The sequence below is a fragment of the Xiphophorus hellerii genome, chromosome 14 (assembly GCF_003331165.1).
Source record: "Xiphophorus hellerii strain 12219 chromosome 14, Xiphophorus_hellerii-4.1, whole genome shotgun sequence".
NCBI classification, from domain to species: Eukaryota; Metazoa; Chordata; class Actinopteri; order Cyprinodontiformes; family Poeciliidae; genus Xiphophorus; species Xiphophorus hellerii.
In genome coordinates, this window is record NC_045685.1 from 23706605 (window position 1) to 23729025 (window position 22421).

The window sequence follows — 22421 nt, forward strand, 5'->3', positions numbered from 1 at the left end:
AGTGACATAGTGTGACAAAGAGTGACGTAGTGTGACGTAGTATGACGAAGAGTGACGTAGTGTGACAAAGAGTGACTTAGTATGACGTAGTGTGACGTAGTGTGACGAAGAGTGACGAAGTGTGACAAAGAGTGACGTAGTGTGACGAAGAGTGATGTAGTGTGACAAAGAGTGACGTAGTGTGACGAAGAGCGACGTAGTGTGACGTAGTATGACGAAGAGTGACGTAGTGTGACAAAGAGTGACGTAGTGTGACGTAGTATGACGAAGTGTGACGTAGTGTGACAAAGAGTCACATAGTGTGACGAAGAGTGACGTAGTGTGACGTAGTGTGACGAAGTGTGACGTAGTGTGACAAAGAGTCACATAGTGTGACGAAGAGTGACGTAGTGTGACGCAGTATGACGAAGAGTGACGTAGTGTGACGTAGTATGACGAAGAGTGACGTAGTATGACGAAGAGTGACGTAGTGTGACAAAGATTGACGTAGTGTGACAAAGAGTGACGTAGTGTGACGTAGTATGACGAAGAGTGACGTAGTGTGACAAAGAGTGACGTAGTATGACGTAGTGTGACAAAGAGTGACGTAGTGTGACGAAGAGTGACGAAGTGTGACAAAGAGTGACGTAGTGTGACGAAGAGCGACGTAGTGTGACGTAGTATGACGAAGAGTGACGTAGTGTGACGTAGTATGACGAAGAGTGACGTAGTGTGACAAAGAGTGACGTAGTGTGACGTAGTATGACGAAGAGTGACGTAGTGTGACAAAGAGTGACGTAGTGTGACGTAGTATGACGAAGAGTGACGTAGTGTGACGAAGAGTGACGTAGTGTGACGAAGAGTGACGTAGTGTGACGTAGTATGACGAAGAGTGACGTAGTGTGACAAAGAGTGACGTAGTGTGACGTAGTATGACGTAGTATGACGAAGAGTGACGTAGTGTGACAAAGAGTGACGTAGTGTGACGTAGTATGACGTAGTGTGACGTAATGTGACGAAGAGTGACGTAGTGTGACGAAGAGTGACGTAGTATGACGAAGAGTGACGAAGTGTGACGTAGTGTGACGAAGAGTGACGTAGTGTGACGTAGTATGATGAAGTGTGATGAAGCTGCCAGTCAGTTTTCCCAAGCACATGCTCACACTCTGTTTCATACCACTATACAAACTTATTAATATTGAAACTAATTCTCAATTTATTTTCCTGGAAGATGATTATTTTACTAGTTTAGCATTTTAGTTAGTTAGTCTAACAAACTTAGAAAAAAGGAGCAGATTACATAAAGTGACTCTAAATTTAAATGTCCCAGATCAAACAGATCCTTGTCATACCTAGAAATCTGACTAATAGTCTTGACCAGCATCCACAGACAACACCGTCTTTGGGTTATTATTTATTTGTTTCTTATTTGTCTCCCCAAATCATGATTCTGCACTGAAAGTTCACAAGATATTTAGCTCAAACATAACAGACACTTAATCTCATCCATTAGTCATGAAATCATAAGAAAGCATCAGACAGTGTATTTATGATACAGTAAGACAGATCAGCAGCATTCATGTATTTTAAAGGTTGTTTGGCTTTATTTGATGGGATGTGCATAAGCCTGACATGACACTGTCATATACATAACTTAAAACCTGTTAGGAACATGAAGGAGTCTATGAATGTCTATGACTGTCATGAAGAGTCATTCTGTAAATGCCCCCCCCAGGGGGCACTGCGCCCCCTGGGGGGGTGCAGTGCCATTGCATATAAAGCAAATAAAATAATCCTGATGCTAAATATTATAATAGGAATTTCACTGTTCTTTTCTACAGTCCCAAAAGAAATAAATGAATTTGACAATCTTTCATCTTCTCTGTTTTTTGTTTTCAGGATAGAAACAGTCACATATTTATCTGATGTGAGTTTCTGCTGTCGGTTTAGTAGAAAGATTGTTATGTTTGTATTTAGTGTTGGATGATGAATGTTGGAAAGCATCAACATCTCAGGTGTTTTTTCAAGACTTTCATACAAAGTAAATAAATAAATTGCAAAATTTTACCTTAAAAATTGACGACTATGTCATAAAATGCAAGGATAAGGTAAATAATTTGGGTGAGTGGTTCGATCCTTCTCATTTAAGAGTTAACAAGGCTTTGATCATCTCTAAACTTAAATGTTTTTAGGTGAATTTAAAAGTTTTATCATTTAAAAATGCAGGGGTTCATATCCACCCATAAGTGTCTTCATGCATTGACTCCTGCAATTCTCTGTTTTCTGGGTTACTGAGGAAAAGTTTTACGGATCTGCAGATGGTCCAAAACGTGGCTGATCACATTTTACCAAAAATGTTCACATTTCTACTTCTGTAATCTTTTCACTGGTTGCTTTAGGTTCAAACAGACTTTAATGTTTTGCTGCTCGTTTACAAAACTTAAAGTTTTCTGATCTTCTGCAGCTTTATGTCCTACCTCATGTTCTCCCATCTTAAGACACTGACCTTTTCAAAACTCCTAAAACCAGAGGAAAAACATCTGGAGAGAATTTTTTTTCCATTTGAGCTCCTTATTGTTTAGCACTTTGAATAATGTTAATAATAATTATAATAACTTGTATAAAGTTTGACTTTTTACATATTTCATGTGACAACAGCAGTTTAACAGTGTCCAGGACAAATGAACAACTCCCAACTAGAAGATTTTAAAAAAACTGAAAAACTAGACAGCAAGTCATAATAACATCCATAAATATTTGGTTATGTAACAAGAGTGTGAGCATTGGGCGTGCCGTGGTGGCGTAGTGGTTAGCGCGACCCACATTTGGAGGCCTTGAGTCCTCGACGCGACCGTTGCGGGTTCGGCTCCCGGACCCGACGACGTTTGCTGCATGTCTTCCCCCCTCTCCTGTCAGCCTACTGTCATTTAAGGGACACTAGAACCCTCAAAAGACCCCCTGGAGGGGTAAAAAAAAAAAAAAAAAAAGTGTGAGCATTAAAAATAAGATTCACTGACAGAAATTAAATTAAAAACCTTTTGTAGGAACAAGCTGGGGATCAAGTCTGTCAACTTTTGAATATATTATAAAATACTTTTCAAGAAGTCAGTTTTCAAAAGCTGAGTAAGAGACTCTAAACTAAAGAAACAGTAATGGACATAAAATGTTCTTTTTTAACTTACATGATTTTTGATCAAAGATTATTAAATCTTTGATCTAATATGAAGGACTTGCTTTTGGGTTTAAGGCATACAGTTTTTTTTATTATTATTCACAGTTTTATACATGTAACAGTTTTCATACCAACAAGTGATATGAAGGAGATTTCAGATCAGGATGATGAATTCAGACACTTTGGTTTGATTTTCCCACGTCCTGTAAAGGTCTTTCTTCAGCTCCATCTCCTTGGTTACCATTTTCTCTGTGATCTATGAAACACAAAACAAAATGTTTTCAATAAAATCATCTTCTTCTGATTGTTTGATATCCCAAAGTAACATTATTATTAAGATGGCTTGAATAAAAACTGAATTCTGTCATTTTTAGTTTTTCAAAACAAAATTATCATTAATCAGCAAAAAATAAAGTAAAGCAGTAAAGTTTTGACTTTTTCTGAAATTATTTGTCTTTCATTTGTTTCCAGATGCTTGTTGACAAAAATAAGACAATCCAGAAACCAAAGCATATTAAAATAAAAATGTAAACATAGTCATATTAAATTGAATATGTAATGAATATTCAGATGAGGCTTGTCAGATTAAAAGAACCTTTTAAATATAACTTTCATTAAGGTAGAAGAGACGTCTTTCATTAAGCTCTAGTTTCTTTTTTTAATTGGTCTGATGTAATTATAATATTAAACATGTTTTAATTGGCTATAAGCTTCTCTGTTGAAGAAAACACAACAAAGAAGAGAAAATCTGAGTTATGTGTTTGCAATTTTTAATAGTTTTATTTATAGCATTATATGAATGAATGTTGTTGGATTTTGTTTTCTTGATTCTTGGCTGTTTTTCTTTAGTGTTGTCCAGATCCGGGGCCACAGGTTGGTCACCTCTGGTCTAAACCTGCATATCACTGTTCAGGTCAGTGGGAAAGCTGGTGAGCCAAGAGTAAACCAGTCAGGTCACCAGTTCATTGCTGCTACATCAAATTATCTAGTCAGTCAGATTCAGTCACCAACAAGGAAGTTCAGTTTCCTGGTGTGATGCTCAGCTGTGATGTTCAGTGACTGCAGTCCTGCTTAGTTTATCAATGAGCAGGAAAATAAAAAGTAAATAATTAATATAAGTTAATTATTACATAATTGTTCCATTTCCATACCTCCATCATTTCTCCCTTGTACATTTTGAGACTTGTTGTTCCAGCATGGAAAAACTGTACACAACAGAAATTAGACAACAGTGAATATTTAGCTTAACAATATAAATGAGTGACAATATTTAATTCTCCTTAACAGTTTTTGTCTGGTAAAAATGTTTCATCAACCTGGGCAGGCAGAAAGGCTACAATAAACAACAAAGACCTAAAAGAGAAAAAAGTTACTCATAATAATTTGGTTTCTTGTTTTTCTTTTCTTTTCAGACAAACATCAACAGATATTGATAAATATGTGAAAACTACATAACTTTTCTTATACATGTTTATCCAGACAGCTCCATGTTTCTGAGTTTTACTTCTCTTCAGCTTCAGATCAGTTTTTGCAAACTATTAAAAACTATAATTTTCTATCAATTGGAAATATGCATTTATGGAGAGAATCATTAATTCACCAAAATCCTGCAAGACTTACAAAGACAATGACTGACTTACTTTGTTCACTTCTGTGGCGACGTACAACATAGATTATGATGAAGATGAGGATGAGTGCTCCAACAACAACAACACCACCAATAACTCCAGGATCAGGTCCTGTGACAAAAAAGAAAAACAGGTTTTTAAAATTCTGCTTTTGAATATTTTGAATTCAATTTTGCATATTTTTGTTTTATTAATGAGATCAAAGTTGTGAACCAACAGTCACCTCATCATTCAGGGGTCAACATTTACTGCACCACACACACACACACACACACACACACCCACACACACACACACACACACACACACACACACACAAACACACACCCACACACACACACGCACACACACCTACACACACATACACACACACCAATATGCAGATCAAAGGGTATTTAGCAGTTATCTGCTTTGCCCAACTGCACATCAACTTGTGACAATAGGAAAAGCCGGAAGACAAATATTCAACCCAAAGAGCCAAAATCGCTGCAGGTAACAAAGAAAATCTAAAACTAAGTCAGAGTTCCAGTAACCACTGGTTATCTAGTTAAACATATTTACCTCTAGTAGCAGGCAAGTTGCCTTGGGCTACATTTTTATCTGTTGAGGAATTACATTAAGTGTTATAGATATCAATATATTTATCTGGTTTGTCTTAAATTATCTTAATTTTATATAACTCACCAAGTTTTAGAGTAACTTTCACCTTCCTGACTTGACTTTGCAGTTTGGGAACAAAACAAGTATAATTCCCTTCATCCTCCTTGGTTACTTTGATCAATCTGAGGGAAATGTTTCCTTTTTTAAACTCATCATGGAACATAGAGGTTCTGCCCTGGTACTTTGGGTCTGAAGATTCATCATCTTTAGCTCCACGGCGCTGCACATGTATTATTTGACCCTGGAATCTCCATTCGATTGTAAGACTGTTCATGTCAAATGGAGGCTCCAGATGACATGGCAGAATAACGTCGTCTCCCACCTTTGCATGTATCAAGTCATGACCACCAACCACCTTCTCTTGACCTGGAAGAATAAACAAAGATTTTAAAAAATCAGCACTAATATTCCTGGTGATGTCCTGTTTGTTGTTCAGCTAACATTCATACTTATTCTCCTGTAGGATCTTTACAATTGTGAAAAAATGTAGCCAACCCAATAATAGAGGTTTTTCAAAATAAATGTTTTTTTATTTGTTTATAAATGTATATCTACTATTTTGATTTTATTTCGGTTGGTAAGATGACTCATGGGTAAAACTAATTTACTGTGCATGTGAACTTTTTAGTTGACCTGCATAAACATTTACTGAATTTACAGAAGGAGCTTATATTATTTTTCTTGTGGCAAAAGGGTTTTTATGATGTGATGTGTGATTTCTTTTCTTGTTCCTAGGTGCAAAGTGCTGGGATGACCTGGGGTCTAATCACAATCTGCCTTCTGTCTGCGCCAAGAAACCCTGAAAACTGTGAGGTTCCCAAAGAGGCCAGATTTAAAACAGAACCAGAACAGAACCGGATCAGTGCTAGGTGTTTCTGTTTTCCTGCCTTTTTAACCTTCAGAAAACCCAAAGATATTTCTACTTCTTTACTGCCTATAATATCTCTCTTTAATGCAACCTAAGGAATGAAGCGACAAGCAACTCTGCAGTACTAGGACGTCCTGAGTCATGTTCGTCTATTGCTTTATTCCTGGACTAGTGACAAACCTGATTGGCTGCTCCTTGTGTAAAGGTTTAAGGATAAAATGTTTCTCTTATTGTTCACAGAAAAAGTTTTTGTGGCAGCCGCATATTTCCACTCCAGGGAAGATATGTGCAAATACTGACGCAAACTTTGATCCAAAGTTAATTTTTATAGATGCCGAGTTGTGTGTAAAATATGGCGCCACACATTTTTTGCGTGCATGCATGATTTCTACATGAGGCCCCTGGACCTTAAAACAAGAACTGTTGTTAGAACCAGAAATAATTTGCTTTAAATTATCTAACAAAGATTCTTGTTATTTGTTGATGAATGTATTTTATTCAGTTATTCAAACTTTTCAGTTGGTTTAAATCCTTTTATAATTTAATTATTTAATCGTCTTAGAGATATAAGATGTTTTTTCTGAAAAAAAAGAAACACATCTTATTTCTAAAAACTATCACTATGTCCTGACAGCATAACATGAGACGCTCTGTGAAAACATCCAGCTCCACTGCTCTATGGTCCTACTACGATCTGCAGAAATACACTGCTCTGTCAGAAACAACCAATCAGAGCCATGAGGAAGGTTATAGCGCTAACAATCACTTTGTGAGTACGCTGCACAAACCCTCCTACTTTCTCTCTGCTTTGTTACAGCTGGTTCACCACAGGAATGCTTGATATGAAAGCTCAGCTAGTTAGCATGACTATCGATGATGGTGGGTAAACTGTTTCTGTAACAATAAGGATCGCACCAACCCACTACAGATCGGTGCTGCCTGTGGTGCTACTGTCACGACTTCCCACAGACAGACACCTGATGGATTCCAGTTTCACCAGTGGACTATAGGAACTGCATCCCCAGCATTCATAGCTTAATGTGGTTTAAGTGTCTGAATAACTTAATTCCTATCAAGCCATAAAACCGGCAGAAGACAAACGCTCTTGACTTTAATTAACAATTAATCAAAGTTTATGTTTGGTCTCATTTTTTCACCCATTTGGTGGAAAAATGTCACCACTAAAATTTTACATATTCCACCGAAAATGGGTAAAAATCTTTGGGGGACAAAATACCTTTGGATGTAGTTTTACTCTATCATGCTATTTACTTTTATTTGAGTAAAATGTCTTGCTACTCCACCCTTTGAGTAACTTCACTAAATGAAATCAAACATGTTTTAACCAGAAACACAACAGACAGACCTAAAGGCCTTAAGCCTGCATTAGTATAAAAGGTTTTTTTCTTTAAAATACTCAATACTTAATATATACATTTGAACATGGCCTCATATTCTTGTCTGTCTGATGACACTTTAAAAATATTAAAATCAGGTGGACAGTAAGTTGGTACTTTAGTCCCATTGTTACAAAATACTGTTTTACTTTTACTTAATTAAAGCTTAATACATTTCTTGGACAGTTAATTTTTACTTCTACTTGAGTAAAGATTGGTGAGATGCACAAAACGAGCACAAACACAAAAACTATAGCATAAAACTCATAGCATAAAATGTAGCAGTAATACAACAATAAAGATTATTTTATGCACTTTTACAAAGTAAACTTGCTATTTCCTTTAAATCTTTATTTGAAATGTTAAGATTTCTGTGTTGTACCACAGAAATCTTAACTTGCTTGAAAAGGAGTAGGAAGAAATAAGAAACTTATGAACTTCTACCCCAAAAACTCATACAATATTTTCAGATGGATCCTCATTAATAAATACATTAAAAAAATAAACAGGTTAATTAATTTTTATTTGGGTTTAAATATGTCTAAATCCAAACATCCTTAGCCACACATTCATATGTTTCAGCCTCAATGTACACATTAGTGCTAACTCTCTCTCATATTTCTACATCTTGTGAAAATGACCTACTTATTTACTTTTAAATTGTAATAAATTTTGACTTTAACTCCTCATTTAACTTGTTCATAACTTTACCCCATGAATTGAAATAAAAAAGCTTTTTCTACAAATCCTTAAGTTTGAGTTTCCCCTTAAGTACCGGTAATATCCCCATCTCTTTCAGAAAACAGGCTCTCTATGAGCTCAGGCTGAACTTTATTAGATGTGTGAGGGACCAGTTGCTGGGGACTTTAGACCAAGGAATCCCCCAAAACCCTCTTCCATTAAAATATGATTCTATTTTCTTTCCTATGAATATTTTGTTTTGCTATTATAAAGCTCTGTGTTTCATTGTCTATGTTAAGCTGAACATTCATATATATGTTGGTAATTATTCTGGCTGAGAGTGAAAAGAGTTTAGAAAGGGATCAGTTTTGAACAGGCGCTTAGGGCAGCCTTGGGTCCTAAGTTTCTGTGCTGAAGAAGCTCAGTAGAACATAGCAGCCATAGTTTGACGCACGTCGGATTTATGAATGTTGTTTGTATTTTCAGTAAAAAATGAAACTAAAGAAAATTTACAACCACCGCATGTCTCGACATCACTATTGTTTGAGTGGGCAACAGATGCCTTAAACATGATTTGAGTCATTTTAAATTAAAGCTCTTCAAATTTAAGGATTCTAGATTTTAATACTAACGGGTTTGTTTGCTCATAATAACCAACATTATGGATGATTCTAACGGCTCGTTTCTGTAGGATATTTAGTGGCTGTAAAGAGCTTTTGCAATAATTCCCCACACCTCTGAACAATATGTTAAATATGGCAAAATCAGAGAGTTATATAGAATAACTCTACATTATATTATTCTGTTATTCAGAACATGTCTAGCTTTAGCCAGGATTGATTTGCTCCTGCTTAGTTTATTCTGTAAATGTTTAATATGATATTTCCAACTGACTTTGTCATCTATTATTACACCGAGAAACTTATTAACATAAAGCCTGTCTAGAGTTACACCCTCTATCTGAACTTGAATTTTAGTATTTTTGTAGCAGTTTCCAAAAACCATGATTTTAGTCTTGTCCAAATTTAGTGATAATTTGTTATTGTCAAACCATTTCTTTAATTTACTGATTTCTATGGAAAGAAGTTGTAAGTTTTCACCAGAGACTAGAATATTTGTGTCGTCAGCAAATTACACAAATTTAATACATTAGACATTTTGCTTATGTCGTTTATATACAAATTAAATAAAACTGGTCTCAGTACTGACCCTTGAGGTACTCCACACAAAAAAGTAGTTCTGGACTGGACTACAATTTCTGGGTCCTCTAACCAGAGCTGGCCCGAGGTAATGGACCGAGAGGGTCAGAACCCTCATAGCTAAATATGTTTCTGATGATGATATATGCTGGCACAGAAACTGTAACTAATTTATCCCTTGAACCAATTTAATGTTTTACCTTCACAGTTTCACTTTAATAATGAAATAAAATTAAGATGTTGAACTTTTGTCTTCAGCAGTATTGTGATAGAATCACAGTTTTTATCTATTAGATCAGCTGACTTCCCAGGTGAATTTGATCTAGAATCACAACTCTATGGTGAGGTCAACTTACTGACCTCTAGTGCTTAGAGATGTGATCAAACATAAGCTTTAATAAAGAGAGGCTAAAGCATTTAACTAATAAACAGTTTCTATTTATACTCAACAAAGACCTAAAAAGTTAAAATAAAATAATTAAAAAAAAAAACTCTGACCAAATAACTCACCAGTAACGCTGAGTCGACAGTCAGCATTGTTGGAACCATCTTCAGTTTTCACGTCACACACATACAGACCAGAGTCTTCAGTCCTCAGTCTGGACACGTGGAGTCTGATTCGTCCTTCTCTGAGGACGTCTTTGTCAATCTGGACTCGTCCTGAAAACTGATCATCTTGAGAGTCTGGAATCTCAACACCTTCATGGACCTGATAGAGAACTGATTCTTTATGAGGAGCCACCAGGCTGCAGTAGATGAACAGATCCCTGGAGGTTCCCTGAGTCTTGGTGGGGAAGGTCCACTCCAGAGTGATGCTGTGGTTCTCCTCTGCCTGATAGCTGCTCTGTGTCACATTCACTACAAATGTTGCTGCTGAGGAGACAGAGAGGGAAAGAGAGGAGCAGACACACTGAGAACTGGAACATGGGAGTCTTTCAGCTCCATCTAGAGAGCTTTCTGTCACAAAGACAAGATGGAGACTGACCACAGAGACATGAGCTGAGGATGAGGAGCAGCAGGATCCTGGAGATCATCTTCATCCTGAGAGAGGAAGAGGAGGAGAGGCAGCAGGACATCAGGAACATCATCACTAACAATACAAGGAACAACTGGACTCATAACTCAGCCTGACTTCATTTAGATCATACTTATCTCATGGCATAAACAAATAAAGATCAGTAGCTGTTCTATTACAGGATTTTATCAATCACAGCACAGATCATCTCTCTCCTCTAAAACATTTGCTGGTCTTTCTTTTTGTCTTCTTGTCGATGCATTCCTCCTCTGGGAGCCAGCAGGGTCAGCAGAGTAACTGAGTAACGGTTTACATGAAGGCAATTCCTAACTCTCTTCATTGATGACGTGAGAGACGGGGCCTCCCTTTCTGTCTCCTCTCCAGGGGCCTCATGTATAAAAGTGCTCAGTTTTCACAAAACATTTACGGACAAATTTAGAAAAGTGCAGCGCACAAAATAATTCTGGTGTATAAAGCCATATGGACGCACATTCCTGCGGACCTTTCGTTTATAAATCCCAATTTGCGGAAAATAGAGCGCAGCTACTGCTCCGCCCTGTTGCCACCCATAAATACATATATAGATTAGTATAAATGCCCACAAGGCTGTCACCATGGGTCCCAGTAACCGTGACAACAGTCCTTGCTTGTAGCAATATAAGCATTTATAATACTGATAATTATATATTTTATTTAATAGGTGCTGTCAAGGCACATAAGGCCACTTCACAAAAAATAAAAGTAATAAATTTTAAAGACAATATTCCAAATAGGAAAATATTTATGCAAACTTTCACGCCACCTTCCTTTTTATACATGCTGACTTGTGCTTACATATGGTTTATTTATATATGAGGCCCCAGTTTCTAGAGTTTCAATGTTTCTAGAGGTCATCAAAGGTCAACCAGCCTCCCCACCTTCATAAAATCAAACAAAATTGGTGTCAATCAACTCGGCTACATTTGTGCAGCAAAAACTGATATTCATTGACCTTTGATGACCTCTAGAAACATTTCTTTATATCTTTAAAATGATAGCAGCACAAACAAAAAATGTTGCTGCACAAACCAGCACAAACGTTTGACACCAATTTTTTCTGATTTGAAGAAGGTGGGGGGCCAACTTCAGGTCTGTGATGAAGTAGTTCTGTTAATCTGACGCGTCATCACACCTCCACCACCGTGCCTCACACTGGGAGGGGTTGGGCTGCTGAGGCTTTTTACTTCCTGTTTCCTTTAGGAAACTGTCAAGGAAACCAAGATCATCCCTTTTCCCCATGTTGAAGATTTAAGTTTTACAGTAATAATAAACAAAGTTATCTTTAAAATGAATCACTTAAGTGACATCTAGGCCCAACAGTAGACTTAAATGTCAATAAAATAAATCTGCTTTGTGTTGTTTTTGTCTCCTGCAAACTTTGCTTTAATTCTACGTCTTTTTTCTATCTAATCATAATAAATCATAGTCAGTCAGAGAGTCATGAAACAGGAAGAGCAGGTTTCCTGGAAAAAGAGGAAGTAAGTTTCCAGCCTGAAGATTTATAAAAATAGTTGAGACTATTCCTTATTTTAAAGCATGAAAGTTTTAAAGAATGAAATCTAAACATTCTGAGTAATTGGATAAGATTCAAAGTAAAATACTTATATTAATATTGGTTTACTTGTAATAATACTTACAGTTACATTTGTGGGAACACTTACAAGAAAAACAAGTAACTGTAACTTTGGTATCAAATAATTAGAATCATGGATTATTCTTGGTTTCCTTTCAGAAAACATCTGTAATAACTCACATTAAGATTATAATAAGAGTCATTAATAAGTTATGGTTAGAATATTATAAATGAATGCTAAATCAAAAGAAGCTAAAGAAGTTATAAATGTGATTTTGACATTGAACTTGAAATGGGTTAAAAAGCTGTAACTGCAGTTAAACATCACTGATATGTTGGAGGTGGATGGTAGGTGAAAGGGTTAAGGGAAAAAGAGGAACTAACAGGAGAGCAGAAATGATCAACGCCTTATTTAGAAGCAGGTTGTTGAACAATGTAAACGTTTCAGAGAAAAGGTTGTGCAGGCAACGGACATAGGAGGTTGATCAACCCTGAGACATTAGCACAGACATCAGGACATAATGTCTGTAAGACAGTGATGGATATGAGATCATCTGTCTAAGCAGACAGCCAATGAAACAAGCACAGCAACAGTGCTAGCCAATGCAAATGCACCAAAAGGTGGATAAACCCTATAAAAAGTGGGTGCAAAAGAGGAATCTTTGGTTGGATCCTCCAGGCAGCTTCGAGCCAAGAGATGGACAAAGAACTCTGCAGCTGAAGAAGAGCCGGGGCCACAGAGACGAAGACTGTCCTGCTCATGGGGACCAATCAGCCCCGCAACATGTGGCTTCATATCGCACTTCTCTCATCGGCTGGGTTCAGACCCCAAAGACAAAGATGAAGATAAAGACAAAGAAGAAGAACTGGTGCCTTCCTTCCTGCCAGCACCAAGTCCTGTGTGACCTCAACATCCATGGGGAGAAGAAGCTCATCAGACCTACAGAGATCCCTGCCTTCATCGATCAACTTCCTCCTGCTGCAACACCTTCTTCATCATCAAGCCAGGTCTGGGGTTCGAAACGCCAAACTCCGTCCGTCTCTCTCAAAGGTTCCCTTTTTAGTTCTCAGTGTCAGCAGTAGGGAAAGACAGACTAGATGATTGATTTTACTTATTTGATTATTTCTGCTACTGAATTAAGCTGTAGTGACCCTTGCAAAACTGCCTTACTAATAAAATATTTAGCATAAAGAAAATCTAAAAGATGTTGTGGACGTTCAGTTAATGAGTCACCTTAAAGTTCTTTGATGGTTGTAAAATAGCTGATGTTTGATTCTGGAGAGGAAAAAGTGGAAAATGTTTTATAGGTTGCTGGTAGCCCAAATGTAAAACATCATCCTTGGGACTCGCCGAGTCACTAATACCAACCTGGTTCAGTAACAAGAGCAAGTTGTAATTTAGAGAAGGAGCGACCGTTAACAGGTGAGCTCTGTGAAACTAGTTGGCTGCAGGCTGATCAGTCTGGCTAATTCACAGGGGGAAGAAGGTTGGGACACCTGGATGTAGTTCGTCAGGAACCAGGTGAATTGCTGCTCAAAACCAGCTTAAACAGAGTTTACTTCAGTTCTGGACAGGATAAATCCCAGCAGATTTAGGAAACTCAATTAACCTGTTAGATGGAGAGCTGGTAGAACATGGCATGAGCAGCAGTGATGTGTCCAGTTCCTGTCCCCAGTGGACGGCTGTCCTGCATGTTTAGCTGGGTTTGAGTTCATCTTAAAAATAAACCTTAAATATTCAGGATTTGATGTTTCAGACGCTGATGGACGATTTAAAACATTTTCTCATGAAGCTTCAGGTAAAATTTTATTTCACGGCTCAGATGAAAAGTTCTGATCAAAAACCTGACAGGAAATAGATCCAGTGATATCAGATCTGCTAACTTAGAGTGTAATTATTCCTAAAGAAACCTGAGACGTCCTTCATGCTCTGAGTTAAAGTTCAGTTTAAAACATTCAGTCATATTTTCAGATAAAATCAGATTCTCACCCAGAGCAGCAGAACACAGAATCAGAACCAGCAGGAGAGACGAGGTGGTCCAGTTCAGCATTGATGCTCTGTTAGAAATAATAAAACACATTAATTATAGACATTATTTCTCCAAGTCATCACATGCAGAGAACCGAAAATTGTACTTAAGTAGCAGTAGCACTACTTCAACATATTTTTACTCAAGAAAAAGTAAAATAGTATTTGGTAAAAACTCAACTCAAGTACTGAGAAACTGATCAAATTATCAATCATTAAATATTTTAAAATTACATCGTCAGACAGACCAAAATATAAAGTTTTGTGGAACTTTTGGTATTTTAAGGACAAAAATGACAATAATTCATATAAGTAACAATAAAATAACAGAATTAGGTAAAATATATATATATATATATATATATATATATATATATATATATATATATATATATATATATATATATATATATATATATATATATTCCAAATCAGTTTCTTTTCATAAAAAACTTATGAAGCTTTAACAAAAACTGCAGGTGTGTGTCTGTGTTTGAATTCTTGGTTAGAACATGTTTGGTTTTCATTCAGTGGGTAGAAAATCCAGAGATTTTACTCAAGTTAGAAACATTTCAGAATAAAATTACTCAAGTAAAAATGATGGCGAAGTAATAAAAACTCCTAAAAGTACATTTGTTCTAAAAAGTTACTCAAGTTAATGTAACAAGTTACTATTCACTCTGATCACATGATAATTATAGAGGTGTAGTCATTTCAATATGGCGTCCAGATGAAGAACAAAACGGAGGATTATAAAATGTTTCACTTAGACTGATCAGATCTGCAGACGCTTAATTAGTTTAGCTTAAAGTTTAGTTTTAGTTTAAAAACTCATGCAGAAAACAAACGAGAAGCTGGTAATTATTATAAAACTTTTAGTTTCAGTTTAGTTTCAGACCGAAACATCTTTGTTAACTGGGCGTTTCTGTAATAATCGCTATTACACAGAAACGGACGTTTTTTCAGCAAACATGACGCATAGAGAAGAAAATATGCATATATACATAGTAAATATTTAATAATTAAAAGCTGAAATGACCTTTGCACCGAAATCTTCATGAAAAAAACAGCGCAGTCACGTAAAATAGGCCCGCATTACGAAAATCAACACATGGCGAGAAATTCTGCTTTGTTTAATCTGTTTAGTCAAAACCTCTACAGAGTTTATACCGTTGTTATTAATATAAAGATATGTTATGTAATAAGAAAAGAGCGAAACAAACTTGAGCAGAAACATGAAGAATTGTACTAATATTGCTGCTAAAATTTTGTTCCACCATCAACTAAACCTTCCTTTAATGTGTGAATTTTCTAAACTCTTTAAATCTGCAAACATGAATAAAAACGGACCGTTTCAGATCTTCTGTGTTGAAGATCAGAGAAGAAAATGTTCCCGAAATTCCTGTTTCCGGAAGAGGTTGAGGAAACCAGTGATGGGATTTTCGGCTCCTTTTCGAGATGCGGCTCTAATGGCTCTTCTTACTGTGGAGAGCCGGCTCTTTCGGCTCCCAAACGGCTCCCCATATATATTTTTGACATTATTAATTAATTAATAGCTTAAACTAATTTTATAATATTTTGTTTCATTATTGACATTGTTAAGCACTTATGATGAGTAAAAATGCCGCATAACAATGCTTTATAAATAAACCTTTTATTATAACCAATTAAATTATCACAAAATAGCACCACTTCCACAAAAATAACTTAAAATAAATTAAATTTTAATAGGTATCATAGTAATATTATAGTAAAGTTCAATGAGATGATGTTTGAACACTGTACCTCTCTGCGCTGACCTCCACTGTGACCTGGTCCAAGGGCTCCAGGACACTGCAGGCCTCTTGCAGAGCTTCCCACTCCTCTTGGCTGAGAGGAGCCACAGGTGCATTGATCACTGCCAATGTTGCGATAACCACATCCTTTGATTCAAGCATTCGCTGGATCATATGGAATGTAGAATTCCAGCGGGTGACACACTCCTGTTTGAGCTTAAGCTCTGCCATAGACATCTGCCGCTGGGTGGATTTAAGTTTTTGGGTGGCTGCTGTGCTTCGGTGGAAAAATTCCACTATTGCCTTCACTTTGTCCACAGTGGGCTTCATAGCCCTCAGAGCATTTCTCACAGATAGATTAATGGTGTGTGCCAGGCATGGATGGTGTGTCCATTTCAACAGCTGGATGGCTCTTGTAATGTTGGCTGCATTGCCTGTGACACAACACACAACTTTGTTTTCCACCCCCCACTCTCTTGCCGCTCGGAGGAGCTCTTCTGCCAGGTTTTCGGATGTGTGCCTGTCACTAAACTCAAAACAGTCCAGCAGAGATGACACCATACTGTAGTTTTCAATGAAATGGCAGGTGACAGACATAAATGATGTGGCGGAGCGGGATGTCCAGCAGTCAGTGGTCAAGCATACAGCTGAGGCTCTCTTCACCCTTTCTTGCAGGGAGGCCCGTGCTGCATCATATAGGCCTGGGATTATTTTCTGTGACAGGGTTTTTTGGCTGGGGAGGGCAGACATGGGATTGAGGGCATGGCAGTAACTCCTAAATCCGACATCCTCTACAATGGAAAAGGGCTGGAAATCACGTGCCACCATCTTGGCAAGCTCCTCATCGATTGCGCTCTGTCTTGCTGGAGTTAGAGACTTCTGCAGGAACTGCTTCATAGAGCTCTGGGTTGTGGATGCAGGAAGGTGGGATCCAGGCTGGGATGTAGGAATGGGGGCAGACATTGTTGCCGAAGGAGCAGTTGATGTTCTTGCACCTGAAGAAGCAGCTGCAGTAGTTGTTGCACTCGCGCTGTCAGAAGGTTGTGGTTCCCCTTCTGGCCTCGACTCCTCCAGCAATACCGATGCGTGTGATGTCCGCATGTGCCTGTGCAGGTTGTTTGTCGAGCCTGCATGATAGGAAATGCTGACTTTGCACAGTCTGCACTCTGCCCTGGAGCTTGATGTAGCATTAAAATGAGTCCAAATCTTGCTCCGTTTTCTGTCACTCATTTATTTTCACCTATTCAGTTCTCACACTGACTCCCCTTCTTTCTGTGCTTCTTGACCGCTGAGTGAGTGTCTGTACATAAACACCTGCCGACGAACGCTATACAGCTTGGCCAATTGCCAGCCGTTTCCACAAAAAAAGTGGAGATAAACGTTTTTTTTTCAGTGTTTTCCCGCCACATTATTAATTGAAACTGTGTGTGATTGGTCAGATGTGTGGAGCACATGCTTGACATGAGGGCAGTGGACCGACCGAGGGAAAAAACTCTCCGCTCTAGCACTGGCAGAAGAGCAAAACGCGCAAGGAGAGGGAGAAGGGGCGGAGAGACAGCGAGGCACCGCAGGACAAAAAAAAACGATGTGGGGAAAAACTATTGGCTCTGGCACTTGCAGAGCACAAGCACAACGACAGGGAGGCGGAGAGACAGCGATATACTGTAGGAAAAAACCCGGCTCCCAAATAGGATCCTAAAACGGCTCCCATTGTGGAGCCGGTTCCAATCGTTCACTTCAAAGAGCCGGCTCTTAGAGCCGGATCGTTCGCAACCGACACATCACTAGAGGAGACCATTGCTACTTCATCATTCCTCCTGTTTCTCTTAAAGGAGCCGTAGATGATCAACCACCTGTTTATTCCACGGAATCGGTTTCTGTAGTTTGCTGAATTATTTTTAATCATAACAAATTATTATACGTTGGGGGGGGGCACTAAAAGCGGGGAAACTCCATACATTTGCGCTTTGGCATGTTGTTGGCGTACTGACAGCCACGCTATCTATCTTCTGATAAAGAACATGGCTGCCCGCACTGACGCGGCTCAGGGATTACGTCACACGCAGCGCAGTGCGCCGTGCCCTAGTGCCTGTAAATTTAATGGTCCAATAAAGGAAATTTAAAAAAACAGGACATTTCCTCACTTTCTAAAAAAAACCCGGGACGCCCGGGACAGGACGTGAAATACGGACATGTCCCGGGAAATACGGACGTTTGGTCACCCTAATATAAAATATATCAATAAAGCTGATCTTAAATAAAATACAGAACTTTATTAGATACAAAGCCAACAGAATGCAGAATGTCTGTCTTGTAATCAGTAGTAAATACAACATGTAAAAATATCTAAATACAAAAGTAGCAATAAACCACAAACAGTTTTTTATTCATTTAAAGATAAACTATATTAACAGATCATTGGCCTTTTCTGCAGAAAAAGTCATTCAGGACAGGATGGGGAGAGTCTTGGTGCTGGGCCGGATGTGGGAGGAGGAGATATCTATTTTAAATGTTTATGCTCCTAACGAATGTGACGAATCCTTTTTTAAAGAAATAGCTAATATAATGGCAGAGAACGCTAAAGGCATTTTAATAATTGGAGGAGACTTTAACGCAATACAGGATGGCAAAATGGATAGGAAGCTGGCAGAGATAGGGGGACAGAGCAGAAAAACAAAAATACTTAAAAATATGATAACTGAACTGGGACTGGGGGATCCATGGAGATCTAAAAACCCAAGCAAAAAGGATTTTACTTTCTTTTCGAAAATTCATAATAGCTATTCAAGGATAGACTTCTTCTGCATACCTCAAAAATACTTTTATAAAGTAATTGACTGTGGTATTGAATCAATAACTCTGAGTGATCATGCTCCAGTTACTCTACAATTAAACTTAAGTAAAGATACCCCCTTTAGATACTGGAGACTAAACGTATCATTGCTCACTAATACATCAGTGATTCAGGAACTGAAACAACATTTGACTGAATATTTAGAAATAAATGATAATGGATCAGTAACTCCACCTATGATGTGGAGTGGAGCTAAGGCAGTATTAAGAGGAAAAATGATACAGATATCTTCCAGACTTAAGAAACAATGCATGGAAGAACAAACAAGACTTGAAAATAAAATAAAACAACTAGAAATTGAACATAAGCATAAAGGAGGAGATGACATTCTAAAGGAACTAAAAGAGATTAGAAAAGAGCTTGATGAAGTTCTTACATACAAAGCGGAGGGAGCACTGAGGTTCTCCAAACAAAAGTTCTATGAGATGGGAAATAGAGCCAGCAGATTGTTGTCCTTCCAGCTTCAAAAAACACAATCAGACAGAATAATACACAAAATTATAGATCCCTCACTTAAAACAACCTTATTCCGCCCGATAGAATTTGCCAACGCCTTTGCATCCTTTTATAAAAACTTATATCAGGAACCAAACCAAATCAACAACGAAGTAGAACACCAAATTGAGATGTATCTTACTAGGATAACACTTCCTACTCTATCTGAAGAGGAAGCGGCTGATATGATATCAGATATAAGAGAAACAGAAGTACAGGAAGCAATTAACAAATTGAAAAATAATAAATCTCCAGGGACTGATGGACTCCCGGGGGAATTCTATAAATGCTTCAAAAACATCCTATCACCAATACTAACTAAAATCTTTAACTATGCACTTAAAAAAGGTGAAATCTCAAACTCCTGGTCTGAGGCCATCATCTCAGTTATTCATAAGGAAGGGAAAGACGCAACAATTTGTGAGGGATACAGACCGATTAGCCTGTTATGCACAGATCTAAAATTATTAAGTAGTATTCTAAGTAAAAGGATACAGAAATATATTTTTCTTCTAACATCTGGACTACAAAACTGGGTTGAAAAAGGATTGATTCTAATAGATCAAATGTTTGAAGGTGGAAGCCTAATGTCCTTTCAGCAACTTCAACGAAAATATAATCTTCCAGCCCATGACCTGTATAAATATTTACAAATGAGACACTACCTGCAGAAACATAAGGAATGGGAAAACATACAAATGCCCCCCTCAAACATAGAAAATGTCTTTCTCTCTGTAATAGAAGGAAATATAACCACCAAATTCATATCCTATATTTACAAAATATTGCAAGAGGAAGTAATTACAGAAACAAAAGATATCAAAGGGAAATGGGAACTAGAAATGAATATCATAATTAATGATGAGGACTGGGAACAAATGTTTAGGGAGGGTCATAGAATATCAAATAGTCCAATGTTAAGAGAATTTGAATGGAAAATCAAAATGAGATTTTTCAGGACTCCTCTTCTTATATCTAGATTTAACCACACTTCTGATAATGTTGGAGAGGCTGTGGACTAATTGGAGACTTCACTCATATATTCTGGGACTGTCCAAAATTATCAACATATTGGAAAGGAATACAAAAGGAAATTAATAATTGCCTGGGCATTACAATTCCCCTAGATCCATCCTTTATAATATTAGGTATTTTCCAGAATAAAATCCAAGATCACAGTAAGACTTACATCTTAAAGATCTTACTTGTCCTCGCAAAGAAAATGATTACAGTCTCATGGCTGAAGCCTCAGCCCCCAACGATTTCCCAATGGAAGAATAGAGTGAGGGAGGTTTATCATATGGAACAAATGACGGCAAAACTTCAGATGAAAAGTGATATCTTTATAGAAAAATGGTCCTCAATTCAAACATTCATTTCAAACCACAACTGATGGAAATTACGATTAATGAATGGGAGATTCCTCTTTGTATTTTTATTTTATTTTTTTAAATTTTTTATCTATTTTTACTATTACTATTGTTTTTTCTTGTCTTTTCTTTAAGACCTTGGACAAACAAAACCCTTTTTTAGAACATAACATGTGAATTTCTACATGTAATCTGTAAGATGTGTGAGATGTGACATGCACTGGAAAATCTGAATAAAAAGTTTAAAAAAAATAAAAATAAAAAAAATAAAGATAAACTATATTTTCTCTGTTTACTGACAGTTTCAGAAGTTTGACCTACAGCACAAATAAAGAGCAGATTGACTCATAATTAGACATTAAAGTGGAAACAAGTAAACAGAGTGAGAGATTCACTGAGGCTCATTAAATACACAAAGATGAAGAAAAACACATTGAATCAAAAATATAAACTTACACAAAACTAAGTTTAAAGAAACAAACTTGGATACTTTGAAGAAATAACAGTTCTCTAATGAAACCTCAATATATATTTATAACGTTTCTACAAACAATGACCCAAAACACACTGATTATGAGATCTATGATGAAAAAGCAAAAACACACAGGTCAAAATTACAAGACTGTTTAAATATATTTGTGAAATAATAAATTAGAGCTCTAATTAACCATTTACATAAAAAATTATAAATGGCTTGTACATGTATGGCTCTTTATCAAGTCCAGTTGACTCTAAAGTGCTTCACACTGCATTCAGTCACTCATTCATTCACACACTGATGGTGACAAATACTGGATAATAGCCACAGCTGCCCTGGAGCAATTTGGCAGAGGCAAGGCTACTATGGACCGGAGCCACTGGCAGGTGAAGCGTCTTGTCCAAGGACATTAAGAAAGAGGCAGATTGAAGCAGCAACATGCTAATTTCAGGACAAACTCCTACCACTGTTGTCACCATTGGTCCCTCCAAAACAATATATTTTAAACACATAAAGTGAAACAGAATAAAATCATTTGGAAATGATTTAAATCATGAATCTGAAGCAAATCAATAAACGACTCAAAGTCATAATTATTACAATCTAATAAGTCAAACAGAACAAGTTCAAACAAATCTGTTCTTTGTCAAAAAGTTTGGTTTCTTTTCTCCTTTTCTTCCGACATCTTCCAGAGTTGAATCCATCTTCAGTTTTCACGTCACACAGATACAGACCAGAGTCTTCAGTCCTCAGTCTGGACACATGGAGTCTGATTCGTCCTTCTCTGAGGACGTCTTTGTCACTCTGGACTCGTCCTGAAAACTGTTCATCCTGAGAATCTGGAATCTCAACACCATTATGGACCTGATAAAGATCAATTCTTTATGAGGAGCCAACAAGCTGCAGTAGATGAACAGATTCTTCCAGGATCCCTGAGTCTTGGTGGTGAAGGTCCACTCCAGAGTGATGCTGTGGTTCTCCTCTGCCTGATAGCTGCTCTGTGTCACATTCACTACAAATGTTGCTGCTGAGGAGACAGAGAGGGAAAGAGAGGAGCAGACACACTGAGAACTGGAACATGGGAGTCTTTCAGCTCCATCTAGAGAGCTTTCTGTCACAAAGACAAGATGGAGACTGACCACAGAGACATGAGCTGAGGATGAGGAGCAGCAGGATCCTGGAGATCATCTTCATCCTGAATCAGGAACA

At 37.5% G+C, this 22421-nt stretch overlaps 3 protein-coding genes across 7 annotated transcripts in view; all 3 read right to left on the bottom strand.

Annotated features, from left to right (window-relative positions):
* LOC116733095 (oocyte zinc finger protein XlCOF6-like) overlaps positions 1-22421 on the bottom strand; it is a 778765-nt gene that overhangs the window by 103251 nt on the left and 653093 nt on the right. The gene's annotated exons all lie outside the window — the stretch shown is intronic.
* Positions 1-22421, bottom strand: part of LOC116733142 (uncharacterized) — a 43703-nt gene that overhangs the window by 758 nt on the left and 20524 nt on the right. The window contains exon 10 of the mRNA XM_032583929.1: positions 2220-2228. The gene's annotated coding sequence lies outside the window, so the exon portion shown is untranslated. The remainder of the gene's footprint in view (positions 1-2219; positions 2229-22421) is intronic.
* On the bottom strand, positions 2923-15956 carry LOC116733124 (sodium channel subunit beta-4-like). 5 transcript variants are annotated; one of them, XM_032583857.1, is made up of 10 exons: positions 15591-15956; positions 14202-14269; positions 10570-10625; positions 10095-10457; positions 5464-5805; positions 5341-5379; positions 4792-4890; positions 4303-4356; positions 3283-3407; positions 2923-2937 (listed from the first exon to the last, which is right to left on the bottom strand). In XM_032583857.1, exons 3-9 carry the CDS (start codon positions 10622-10624, stop codon positions 3325-3327), a joined length of 1035 nt encoding a protein of 344 aa, XP_032439748.1. In that variant the 5' UTR covers position 10625; positions 14202-14269; positions 15591-15956; the 3' UTR covers positions 2923-2937; positions 3283-3324. The 5 variants fall into 5 exon arrangements, with proteins under 5 accessions (XP_032439748.1, XP_032439749.1, XP_032439747.1 ...); XM_032583858.1 differs by lacking the exon at positions 2923-2937 and having other exon boundaries at positions 3175-3407; positions 10095-10454; XM_032583856.1 differs by lacking the exon at positions 2923-2937 and having other exon boundaries at positions 3175-3407.